A 14,120-nucleotide genomic window follows, 5' to 3' on the forward strand; every position below is an offset into this window, starting at 1 on the left:
ACACTTCAGGTTCCTGTTGTCGGTCATATAACACTGACTTTTCCTCAAGCGGGTCTAGATCTGACTTGATTTTGGTATAGGCAGGGCCACTGGAATTATGCAGCAGGAGAGGGACAAAATTATGTGGCAGGGCTGACTAAATTATGCGGCAAGAAAAGGCCAATTATGCTGCATAATGCAGCACATTTTGTAATACTATTACTTCATTATTTCATCCTTTTTGAACTTGGTAACACAGTCTGGGTATTAGTTGCACCTCATTAGTACCACTTTAACACCCAAATGTAGCAATAATCAACAGAAAGGTGACTGGTACAGCTTTGCTAAAAGGCCTTCCACTGTGCAGCAACATGTCGCAAATTTAGTAGCTTTTGAACCATTTGAGGTAGGAACTTAATTTTTTGTTAAAACCTGCAGATTATGCAGCAGATGATGAATTAGGTCACAAATGCAGTAAATCTATAAGTATGAGAAAATCGCAGCAGCCGCACAATCGCATAATTCCAGTGGACCTGGGTATAGGATACTAAAAATCATTAAACCTTACAATACAAGGACACTTAGTGTCGCTGGAAAAAAAACTGTGTAGGTGTATTCCTGCTGCTCGACTTTATCCATTCCTTGATTTTATTTAGGTGTTTTTCACTGAGACTATGCTATGGTCACAGCTCTTCTCCACGTTATAGATCTCTATACCAGCCTCTTGCATCATTGAGTATATGAATTATGGTTTGGGATGGTTTGAATCAAAAAGCGCTAGTTTATGCTGCTGAAGGAAAAGCCTATGGGTAGCGAGACCAAGCGTTTCTCTTTCTAACTAGTAAGGCATTGGTTTGACGTGACCGTTAATCGTGCAAACCATGAATATTACTGTCTCTTTGGACGCTTAATAATAGATGTTATTGGTTCCCCCTCAATGGTCATCACCTTAGTGACTCAATGGAGCAAATGGTAATTGGGGTTGTCAGGTTTTAACATGAAACGTACACATTTTTCTACTCCAACCACTAAATTTATGTGTTAGAGCGAAACCGCAAAATGCAGCGTCTCCTGCAGCTACCGCCGAAAGCAGGGAAATGATTCACTGTTTCATTCTTCTCGCTGCTCTCTTTGACCTGTCCAGGTTCAGGACTGTCAAGTCCTAAGTCTTTTTGAAGCCATCATACCCTTTAACATTGCTAATTTCAGTGACTTTCAGTGAGTGGTTTTCAGTGAAGTATCTCGTTGAGTCCCAGAGATCTAATAGGCACCAGTAACCTTTTGCAACTCCATGTCCTTGAACTTCTTGGGGCCAGAAGTGTGGCCGCCTTCATTATGGTTGAAGCAAAATGACCCATTAGTAGTGACTTGATTGCGATATAGACCCGCTGATATCACAGAGTCCTAGTTAATAATGGGATAGTACCGGAGCCCTTCATGGGGCACCCGATAGCGAATGTCCCATCCTTATGAAGAAGTCTAGAGGGACTCAACATGGCCTCCACTGGCCAGTCACAGAAGGTAGTCTTCTTTTTGCCTCATGTCTAAGATTTGTTAGGAACTTGGTCATGTCTTTCAAAATGCTTGTAGTTGTACAAGAATCTTTTAAATATTTCAGGCAATAAAGATGATGGATCGAGTTCTCTGTAGAAGATGCGGAACACCCTCTGGGTGTCTGAGGGGTGTGATAGCAAAATGAACGTAGAGGCAACCACCATCCACAGACCAGTGCACCATAGCAGAGCTAACAGTGATTTATATGTTTAGTGTGGCTTCCAGGTGACCTTTGTTTATCTTGGATTCAAAGAAACGACAGAAAGGGGTAATTTCCAGTTAATATCACCTTACAGAACTTTACAAAACTGTGTTGTACCCCTTTTTGTGTGGGGGAAGCTCTCTTGCCTACTCCATATCTCTTGAAAAGCTTGAGAAAATCTTTCAGCATGCTGAAGCCAAATGCACCTGTTACAATTGTTAGTGGTCATTGGGGTGTTGGTTAGTGGTGTGTGTGAGGCTGTTTGGCAAGGGATCCTGAGTCTTATAGGCTGAGCCCTTCCCTTTTATTCCAGAGCCAAACTACGATTGGGAATGCGTAAAAATGAAGTTTAAGACTCATGGCGTACGTAGAAACTCCGTTCGCTTTCCTTCACTTGCAGGTTGGTCTGTTTCACATCCAGTGTGTAATGTGCCAGAGAAAAAGTAAATGAGACTCCATAGTTTTCTCTCCCTCTTTCTTGCCAAGCCCCTTGCTCGGAGTAAGGGTTGAGGGTGGAAATCGGGAGGGACAGATGATTTCCTAATAGGTGCGCAGTGATGCATAAATGTACTAATCCCATTACCCTATAAAGATGAGAGTACTGGGAAGACAAACTAGAAAATCATGTCTGCACAAGAGCTGAACAGTCCTGCTAATGGATACAGAAGATGTTCAAGCTAGAGCTCTGCAGAAGGGAGCAAGGCCTTTTCTATGACTGAATGTGGCCACTTGGAGCTTCTCCAAAAATGCCACCCTTTGCCTGGAGCCAGGACACCCAACTTGGGGAGTCTGAGGGGTCTCTTCTTGGCCAGAACTCCAGCCCCTGGGCACATTAGCTGGTCTGTGGATGAACATGCTAGGGTAAAAGCATTATGCTACCCTACAGTTTAAGTGGCTGTCCCTGAATCAACTTAAATATAATGCTGGGCTCCGCTTCTACGGTTTAGCTGCTGAGGTATAATGGCAGCACTTTTGGCTATCAGATGCCACCAGCTGACCCAAAATCTGGCAGTGAAAGCTTCGGCTTCAAATTTGATACTACACACACAGAGAAATGGGGCTATTAGAAGTGTATTGCTATTTAGAAGAGGTGAGATGACAAGACACACGTTGTAAAAACTGCCCTCACCCACAAAAGAAATGTTGTGGCATGCTTCATCATAGGGCTGTTACAACACCTCTGCGCAAGCAAACGACAGAGGTGGAGCAATAGAGAGGGGGAGACAAAACAAACAACAAGAGAAAAAAATATATACAGGATCGGGGGAAAAGTGCAGAAAAATACAATATTAAAACTAACGCAGGGATCTCCTAACATCCCTTTATTGGTGGACTCCCAGGGTGGATTAAAAAGGTTTTAATCAACCAGTGGATGGTGGTATTCTGGTCTATAATGGACCCACTACACCTCCACTCTGCAAACTGTCGACATGTTTCTGCCGGATAATGCATTGTTCCCGGCTTTCATCAGGACTAAAGAGTAGATCCCTAAGAAACTCTCCCTACCTCCTACCTTAAGAAGTAGAGCGTTGTCACAGCCTTGTAAATGCTCCGGTCATAAAGGTTTTGCAACCCACTCAATTTGATACTCGTGTTCGAACTGGCGGGAGAGTGAGGATGGCTCCCTGTAGTCACACATTCGTCAAGGTGAGCTTGTCACAAAACATTTTGTCATTCTCGGCGCCGCGTAGGTCAAATTTGATAGACAACTGCTATTTCGCACCCAAGGTAATTCAGTGGTGGGTACTTGTTTTGCCCTACTTTGCTTACTGCGAAGTAGGGCATACTGTATCTCCTATCCTTTACGGCTAGACAACAAGTGAGTTAAGCCTTGATAACATCACAGCTGGACTATGGGAACTGACTCTAAACAGGCCTGCCCAAATATCTGATTGATAGGTTGCAGTTGGTCCAGAATGCAGTGGCTCGAACAACGTTCAGGCTCCCCCGTAACTCCCGTGCTATGTCTTCTTCAGACTCTTCACTGGCTACTGGTGGGGAAGAGGATCATTTTCAAGACATCGCTCGTTACCCAGAAAGCCCTCCACGGAACTGGCCCGGGCTAACTGCAAAATAGAATTAAGTTCTATACTCCGCAAGAGAAATCTTAGTTTTGTAAATCTCTGTCTTGCCAAAGTTCCTTTGGTCAGGAAGGCGAGGTCAGGGGACCGATCTCGCTCCTTCCTGGGCCTTTCTCTCAGGAACAAACTTCCATTGACACTCGGATGCATCAAGGCTACACCTGTGTCTCGGAAAAGACTAAAAACCTGGTTATTTTCCAGTCCCTAAGCTCTTCCCTCCTTTTCCCCGCTTATCGCTCGTTCTGCAGTAGCACCAGGACACTCCTTGGAGTAACAGTTGCACTTAACAAGTAAGCTACATAAAAAAAACACATCACACTCACACATCATGTGACCACCCACTTAGTTGTGTAATCTGCCAGCATTAGAACATACTTACAGTTATGCCCTGTGACATGCCCAATTTATACAACTATCTAAACCTAGTCACTAAGTCTAAATACAACATATGAATCATTGGGAGATTCTTTTTTCACCACATCCCTCCTTGAATCTAGCTGACCTATAGTTGTTGAAGCTACTTTCTTGTCAGGGTATTGGTGTGTCAGTCAAAAATCTGTGAATCTGTGGACAGTTCATTCTAGAACCAAAGTATTTGCACCCTATGCCTACGTTTGTGATATGTAAATGCATGTTTGTAGCATGTGTGGCTGTAGATACACATGTTCTGCATACTCCTATCTAGTGTTGGGTTTGGACTTTGCAAGTCCTTTTTTGGTCGAAGACGTCTTTTGAGTCACAGTTAGTTGACTGACTCCTCCCTTAGTAGGCAATGTACATGGGCTCTGACTCCATTGTTATTCTCCGTCGTCTGGTTCGGTCTTCTACTGAAGGTACTTGGACTCTGTGTTCCACTTTCAGTTTCAGGCCCTTGTGGTTCAACCCTTCACTCCTGACTTTGAGAAACACTCTTCAATATCAGCCATTGATTTCTCCTGCTTTCGCTTTACGCCAATGCACTTCAAAGAAAGTTGTGTAACGCACAGTCCCTGATCCTCGGGCGTCCATGCTCTTCCAGAGCCTCTGGTTTTAGGTCTTCAATGTCTAAGAATTTCAGTGCGTGGAAGGTGATGAATTGAACACCCTTTTTCAAATACCCTCAATGCCACACTAAATCTCCTTGGGCTGATCAGCATAGCATCTGCAATCTTAGCTTATCTCCAGGCCATAACAATGCCGAGTGGGCCTTCGTTCTTGCCTTCCGGTGTAAAAAGGCCCCTCATTATCAGAGAGACAGGAGCTGAACCATTATCAGGATGCAAAGACAGTCAACTGAAGAAGCCCCGGACATCTTCTGGAACCAGACCAGCCTCTCAGTGCTTGGGGGATGAAGACATTGAGTCTTTAGGCATCTTGCCTCATCAACCCAGCTCAGACAGCTTTGGCTCCATTGCTGACGAAGAGGAGGTGGAAGAGAAGGTAAAAGGAACACGGTCAAACTTCAGCCAATACCGGTCCCTGAACAAAGACCACACCCAGACTTCTAGGTACGGTTGAGGCCGTCAGATCCTCTGCTTCCTTCAGACTCCGGTCGGCACCCAGGGAAAGCACTGCAGCTGAGACAATCCACCAAACGGTGTTGACCCCAATAAGCCTTCGAGTCTGAAGAGCTCTTCTGGCATGGAAAAGCCTTGGCACCATCAACTCCTGCACCGCCTTCAGTGGAGAAGCTGGAGTCACGACCCCATTCCACAGCCAGGTTCAACGACTCTGAGAACAATTTTCGAGGAGCTCTAGGCGTTGCTACACAAGAGGCAAAAGTGCATCTTTATACACACTTGCGCAGTGATAACCTCCACCAAGGCATCCCCTCCTAAGGATGCCAAGCCTTTACCAAGAAAAAGGAGGCTTGTCTTTGAAGAGGAAAAGCCTCAAAGACATGGCTACTTACATGATTTCACTCCACCTCTCCCTCGTCTACCACCCCGTCATCCGCACAATACTCCCTTGAGGGGTCTTGACATCCTTCTTCAGATAAGGGCAGCCCCTACATTCTTCCAGAAGATTGAGGACCCATTCCATCCTCAACCTAGAGACGAACGATGGAAACATTATGAAATCAATCCACCAGGAGGTCCAGACCCAGAACTCTTTCCAGGAAGGGCTTCGCCCTGCTCCCCGATGATATTACAACATATCATGTGGTAATCCAATAAGAGGCTGCCAATCACAAATGAGATATTCACGTCATACCTGAGGAGCAGGATTTCCTTACAGACACACTTGTAGCGGTCTATGCAATTTCTCCCTAAGCTAATAGGAATGCGTAAGTCGGCCCCTGACACTTTTGTGGAGCTTGTCATGGCTAGGGTAGTTACACCCAGATAGAAAAAAGGTGTAAGCCTTTGCCATCTAACCTCATGTACACCAGGGGGTCATGTTTCCCGACTCTTTAGTGGTACACACAGCCCATAAACAGGCCTCTACCCAATCCTCAGGTAGTGCCCCATCATCTGGCAGAGGCTAAGCCCATTGATGCAGCAGGCAAGAGAGTAGTAGTTGGGCAGCAACTCCCTGGCATATCACCAATTCTTTTGGTCTCTCAAGGTATGAAAGGGCTCTGCAGGAGAAGATGTAAGAGCTCATCCAACAGCTCTCCGACCAATTCAGGAAAAGGGTAGAGGAAAGAGTGGAAGACAGTAAAAACATGTCTAAATTGACTATTAGCTGTGCCCTTGACGCTACTGACACAGCTGCTAGGTGAATAAACACCTCCATCATACTCTGTCGGCTCTTTTGGCTTCGTATCTCAGGCTTTAAGCCAGAAGTTCAGCAGCATCACATCAACCTGCCATTTGATGGAGAGCAGCTTTTTGGATCCCAGATTGATGAGATTCTGGCAAGCTAACAAAAAAAGCACAGATATTGCAAAGTCTATGGGTGCACTGCAGACACCAGCCAAGGGGATTTCCTTTCATAAGCAGCAGTACAGGGCAGGAACAAAACCACTTCCCCCGATCAAGCACAGTCATACTAAACCTAGCAGCAATCTTACTACAATGAAGGCAGTAGGGGGATGGGTGCAGGATATACATGGGTAACAAATTCACTAAGGCTATGGGTAGAGGCACCTCTGATAAAGGAGCCTCTACTTTCAAACATTGGCTTGCACCACCTACCCCCGATCACACAACGCCTGTCTGGGACAGGTTATGACATGTCCTTCCACGCTGGGAGGGAATCACTTCAGACCAGAGGGTTCTTGCAATCATTCAGCATGGGCATTCCCATGAGAAGTTCCCGAACAGGTGGTCCTTCTCGTACAGAACCAAGACATGATCAGACACCCAGATCCCAGGCAGCTCAACCTAGCAATTTAGCACCAGTGGTCTTAACGTTTGGATTTCTCAGTCTACCACATGAATGCATGGATCTAGTCAAAGAACCTTGCACACATACTACACATGCTTGCTGTGCAGCAAAATGGAAAACGTTTGTCAACTACTGTATTCTAAAGCACTTGGACCCATCACACCCATGGTCTAGGATAGTGTCTGCTACCTACTTCATCTTCAAACGTTAGGTTTTACACTTAACTGCTGTTTGCCGCTTACCTGCAGCATAGGGAGCATTCTTCACTATTTTGAATTCCTGTCAAAGATTTTATGGAAGGCCTAAAAAGAGTTATTACACGCTGAGTTCCACCTGCTACTCTCAGTAGTACTTACAGGAGTAATGGGACCTCCTTTCGAACCATTCTCTACAATTCCTCTCAGAAATGGATTTCCTTGTAGCTATTAGATCTTTGAGGTGCATCAGTGAGCTGCAGGTTTTCACTTTACAAGAGCCTCTTATTTAGGCGCTAAGGAGAAGGTTGTTCTTAGAACTATCCCTACGTTCCTCTTCAAAATCATACCTCCCTTCCACCATAGCCAAACAATGGAGCACCCATCCTGTCAGACACTAGTACCCACACTCCGTAGCGGAAAGAGCTCTTGCTACATTAGATGTTAAATGAGCTCTAATATACCACGTTGACAGAACTAAAGCTTTTAATCAAACACAAAGAGCTATTTGTCGTTTTTGCTGAACTTCATATGGGTAAAGCAATATCTAAAGCTGGCATAGCTAGGCGGACTGCTAAATGTATCCAAACCTGCTACCACAAAGCCAAAAGACCACTGTCTATCCCTCCTAGGGTGCACCCTACCTGTAAGAAGGGCACGAGAATGGATTGAGAGAAATAGTCCCATAGCTGATATGTGCAAAGCAGATACATGTTCAACTCCAAATACCTTCACACAACACTAGTGTGTTGACATTTTAGCCACCCAGTAGGCAAAAGTTGGACAGACAGTTTTATTAATCTTGTTTCAGACATCTGCATCCTTCACTGACTGACCACCACTTTGGTATGGAAATGGTTTATAGTCCATGCAGAGCATGTGCATCTGCAGCAACACATGCTACAAAGAGAAAATGTTATTTACCCTGTAAGCATCTGTTTGTTGCGTGTAGTGCTGAAGATCCACCTATGACCATCCACCTCCCCGGGAGTCAGTGTTGGCCACAGATATTCAACACTTATTCCATACTTACACTCATCCACTGTGCGAAAAACAATCGCAATGGAATTGGTGCCCATGTGCATTGCCTGCTAAGGGAGTCACTCAACACCCCGTGACTTAAAACTTCTTCGAAAAAAAACCTCTTGCAATGTCTGATCCCAACACTAGACGGAAGGAGTATGCAGAACATGTAAATCTACAGCACTACACACCATGAAAAGATGCTTACGTTTTCCTTCGCAGTTAAAGCACAGGGTTCCGAAAAAGAGGGGGCTAGTGACAAACTGACCCTTCTGTTTACTTGTGTGACATGCCATGTGCAGAGGTCTTAAGTTTCCCAATAGTTTTTTTTCCATCCTTGGTTTTGTAGCTAGTTGACTCCATTATAAATTGTGACTATAAGCCCCAGGATGCAAAGTAAAATACTGGATAAGCTACTCACACATGGAACTGGACAGCTTAAAAAAACGTCCAGCAAAGTGATTATGAAAAGTTGGCCAGTGCACATGCTCAACGAAAATCACCAGCAACACAACGTTGTTGATGAATGCAGCTAGGAATCTTGCCGCCCCAAACACCCGCTTAGAAGTGCTAATCAGTTTCGTGTTGTCAACGGTTTCCGTTTATCCTCAGTTTCTTTAGTTGTCTTGTCTTATATTCTGCCCCTTGCGTTTTCCTCTTCAGTAGTCTTTATTTCGGTTTGGTTTTTCTGAGTCTGTTACATCGTTCATCACTTTTCCTCTCTCTTTCTAATAACGTGCTTCGAAGCTCGGCCTCGTACATTTCCAAAGGGCTTAAACGCATGGGTACCATCATCCCTTAAAGCACTGGGCTGAAAGCCACGTGCGTGTCAAGCCTCGCTTTGGAAGTGTGCCGGGCTCTATACTTCCGGTTCCGGCTTGGAGGTGACCTGTGCTGCCACTGACGGTCATGGCGCTGCGCCTGGGCTGCCTGAGAGCGCTTCGGCTCGTGAGCTCCCGCGGGGTGGGAGTCCGCCCCCCTCTCGCTCCCGCCGCCACCCGCTGGTACTCTGCGGCCTCGTCCACCACACACCATCCCCCGGTCGCCAAGGGAGCGCTGGAGGAGGACGACGAAGATGTCAACGTATACGAGAAGGTGAGAGAGTGGTTATGTGATATCATACACTGCGTGGGTCAAAGTATGACGTTATCAGATGCATGTCACGTGACGTTTATATATTACATGTGTGACGTACAATGGATTGTCACATTATTTTCTACAGTAAGGTTGCTAGACTATCTCAAGCCACCAAGGTCGCAGTGCACTTTTATGAATATTTTCCTTCACAACCGAATGTGTTCTTGAAATTGTAGTCCTGGTTCACTTCCGCCAACCATGTTAACAATTTTTTTTTTATAAAGAATGCATGAAAATGGTGACTTGTGCCCTTAATGATTTCAAGTAGTCCAGTAATATTTTCCGCAGGTCCCAATGCAATATAGCTTACTTCAAATGTCACATGCTCTTTTAATTTGCACCCATGCAAGGGCTTCATGACCTTACTATAACAAATACGCTCAACTTCAGGTATCTAATAAGTGTCCTTGTATGGTCCTTATCTGTAATGAAAGTGCAACAGCCGTCAGATGTAATGTACAATGACAAAAGATCAAATTCTCTGTAACACATGCCCTCCAGTTATGTGTAATATATTGTCCTGACCACCCCCTGTTCTGGGATGTACGCAACCGCAATGGTTCTACGGCGCTACTCCAGTGTTCACATCTGCTCAAATGTACCTGCATTTGAGAGAGGTCTCATGATTGTTTTCTCTGTAATACGCCCACTTCTAGTTGTTTTGTATCTGTTGTAATCAATGAAAGGATGGTCCGATCTTCTTAAGTAGATTGGTTATGATCTTTATTCAAGTTGTTAAGAAATCAAGAGAAACCCCACCAGGAGCAGCTGTCCTGCTGCTCAGCCCATACCCAACTGACATTCACAGACATCCAACATTCCATCCATCCAACATTCCACACCATAGTCATTCTAGCTTAGCAGCAGGGAAACATAAGTTACAACATATCTCCCTTCTTTATGGGGAACAAGTGCATTGTAAAATAAATTAGATGAAACAATAAAACAATGACAATATGGCAAATAACATATAGTCACGAAAATAAATACAATGCACCAATAATAAGAAAATAACACAATACAATATAAACAACTCACATCATACCCTGTCACACCATACCACGTCTCATCAAACTAACATGAAAGAAACGTCATACCACAACATACTACATCTCATCTCACACACAGGGAATAATTAAAAGAACATTCTTTCACACCTTACTACATCTCAACTTACACACAAACTATACCAAAGATTACACACCACATCACATTCTGACCAAAGTATCACAACGCTTCCTGAATTAAACCACCATCCTACATCATACACCAAAACCCACATGCCATAGATCACACCAGTTGGCCAGACCGGTACGACGAGCAACATACGGGGAACAAACCCTAAAACATTACATAAATCAGGACACAACGTGCGCACCGTAGATCAGAAAACAATCACCCTCATAACACTACAACACACACATCCAATAAATCTACCACTCACACTTACCCAAAAACCTAAACACCAATACAATAGGTGTTACATTCCCACACATAATACAACAAACCATACCTAATTATGAGTGACTTAACAAAACACACCCATCTCATGCACGACTCAAACCGATGAGTGGCCCAACCATTAACCACCGCCACATACACAACATGTCCCATCCCCATTCCTATTATGGGACATGGCTCTCCGTCGTGGTTCAAATTCATTCACTAAGTCAATGGATGACTTATTCACATACTATCAATCAACAACAAACTTGTAATAATGAGTGACTTAACAAAACACAGCCATCTCATGCACGACTCAAACCGATGAGTGGCCCAACCATTAACCACCACCACATACACAACATCAACAGTGTTTCAAAATTCAGGGACAAATGTCCCTTCCCCATTCCTATTATGGGACATGGCTCTCCGTCGTGGTTCAAATTCATTCACTAAGTCAATGGATGACTTATTCACAAACAATCAATCAACAACAAACTTGTAATAATGAGTGACTTCATATAACACAGCCATCTCATACACGACACAAACCAATGAGTGACTGGACACTTAACCGCCACTTCATACACCATATTCACAGTGGTTCATATTGTGGGACTTGTGTCCCTTCCCAATTCCAATTATGGGACTTGGCTCTCTGTCGTGGTTCAAAATTCTGGGACCCTCTGACCCCTTCTAATTGTGGCTAAATCGCCAACTTCTGGGATTACTATCCCGGTTCCAGGTTCAATCTGGAGGCTGATGGATTCTATATCCTAGTATCATTATCCCGGCTCTGGGCTCAATGCCCCCCATCACGCACTTGTTTTTAATTACCGTCCCCATCATGGATCAAACGTCAGCAAAGGCAGGATCTTTTCCTCTCAATCTTTTTTTGTTTTTTTTACACTCAGAGTTAACAGACATGCCGTCAATATTTCCACCGTAGTATACACAGTCAGCTGTTACCAAACAACATATCCCGCATCAGCAAGGCAAGAAGATTAAAACCGATAAAATACCTCACATTTTTTTTTTTCCTTTGGCAAACAGTCGATCTCAGCGCAGCAAGATTACTATTATTCTGACACTCCCAATTGACATTGTTGTCAACACCTAGACCTATAAACTGTGTGCGCCTGAGTTATTTACATAACACGAAGGCACGCATATCCACGTAGAACCGGGTGGTTCTCGGCAAAGACATGCATCCAAAATCGCCACACAAGAGCACTGACGCAGGCAGGTTGGAGCGAGGACTCGTCACACAATGGATGGTGTCATGGTGACGCCGACAGTCTCCATGAGGAGGTAAGCTGGCACGTATTGTCCCTCTCGTGCAGGATTCTTTTTTCATTTAAACTATGGCAGTTAATCTGTTACTGTGAACGCACACGTTGAAGACTACAGTCAAAACCTAATGAATACCATAGACATTCCGTAGTCATGTGCACATCTCTCTCTTTGAAAACGTTCGCTGCCCAAAAAAAAAATTCAAGCACTGTTCAAAGATGCGTGAAGCTCAGAAGCCTCAAATAATCACTGCCCTCACTTGACACCAAACAGCCACGGAGCTCGTATTCACAGTCAAATAAAAGCTTAGCAGCTTCTCACCGGGGCCCGGTCATTGCCCCCGAGTAATATATTTAAAACATACGCCGGAGCTCGATCTTTGCCCCCGAACAGCACACTAAAAGGTTCACCACACTGAAATGTGAATCTTCAATAAATATCACTGAGGCCCGATCTTAGCCCCCAATCGTCATACATCAGAATTCATCACACTGAAACCTGAATCTTCATTACTTAGTACTGAGGCCCGATCTTTGCCCCCGTTAAACATGTACTAAACTCTTATCTGGCACGCTTGGGTTAAAGGGCGACCGTTGGCAGGATCACTGGTGGGGTTTGGGTGCCAGACAGCAGTACATACATATTTATAATTTCCTTCAAAAAAAAATCTTTTACCTTGTGATTTCTTTCGTTATTATTTCATGTACCTGTCAGGTTTCAGTTCTCTTTCATCCATGGATTTCTCATAACAAGTTCTCTTGTCAAGTTTCGTTTCTTCATTAAGTTCCAATAGGTGGCACACGTGGATTCTTCTTCAAAACATCGCCAAAATGTTGTAATCCAAATGAAAAGATAGTCCGATCTTCTTAAGTAGATTGGTTAAGATCTTTATTCAAGTTGTTAAGTAATCAAGAGAAACCCCACCAGGAGCAGCTGTCCTGCTGCTCAGCCCATACCCAACTGACATTCACAGACATCCAACATTCCACACCACAGTCATTCTAGCTGAGCAGCAGGGAAACATAAGTTACAACAGTATAATATACACTGCTTCAGGGCTTACCTCTTCTGTCATATACCCACTTTAAGATGCCATGTCTGTTAAATATACTACTGTAACTAGGGGCCATCCTTTTTTGTAACATACACACCTGCAATTTGTTTTTTTTTATTCTACTCTGCGTCACCTGGCCTGTGTTGTATTTAAGTTAGATTAGAATATTGTTTCCTGTAGTTCCTGTGTTTTTTCTTTTACTGAACACGATGGTTGCTTGTCTCGTTTCTGACGTGTACATACAGTGTATACTGAGTAATTGTCTGAAGTATTGTGCAATTGCGCTATGAGTTGAGTGAGGGTGTGATACGAAGTAGAACTAACACGAAGGTGAGTTTCAGTCCTTTAATTTCTCACTCCTCTCTCCATCAATGCTCCCTGTCACCAACATTCTAATGTCCCCTTCAGGGACTTGGAACAAACCATGTACTGTGGGGGTGGTCCGGGAATGTACCAACTATAGGTCATGTACCTATGGTAATTAACACGGTGTCATAACATGGCGTTAACATGGCATACATTAGACACATCGTAACACATCTTCCCCCTTAATGTAAATGAACAACATTAAACAATACATAACTGGTTACATACTCTACTTGTACTTAATAAAGTCTTTGTGCCACCCTGGAGCTCTGCATGTTCTTCGTGTGACAGGTAACCCCTCAATGTCAATGTTATGTGGCACCTCTGCTTGGTCATTAGGTTGGTTGTGTGTGCTTTGCGGTTTCACTAACCTGTCCATGCTCCACATTTGGTCATTATCTAATATGGCTGTGTTGTTTCTTACGCCCTTGATGCGCATTGGTCCTGAAAACTTGGTTTCACCCTCGCTCCTCCTCGGCACC

General features: G+C 44.2%; 1 protein-coding gene across 1 annotated transcript in view; it reads left to right on the forward strand.

Moving 5' to 3' along the window:
* The first annotated feature begins 9,202 nt into the window (after positions 1-9,202).
* NDUFB11 (NADH:ubiquinone oxidoreductase subunit B11) overlaps positions 9,203-14,120 on the forward strand; it is a 314,411-nt gene continuing 309,493 nt past the window's right edge. Inside the window, exon 1 of the mRNA XM_085630294.1 lies at positions 9,203-9,440. Within this exon, the coding sequence (XP_085486420.1) occupies positions 9,255-9,440 (186 nt within the window). The 5' untranslated portion in view covers positions 9,203-9,254. The remainder of the gene's footprint in view (positions 9,441-14,120) is intronic.

The sequence above is a fragment of the Triturus cristatus genome, chromosome 10 (assembly GCF_964204655.1).
Source record: "Triturus cristatus chromosome 10, aTriCri1.1, whole genome shotgun sequence".
NCBI lineage: Eukaryota > Metazoa > Chordata > Amphibia > Caudata > Salamandridae > Triturus > Triturus cristatus.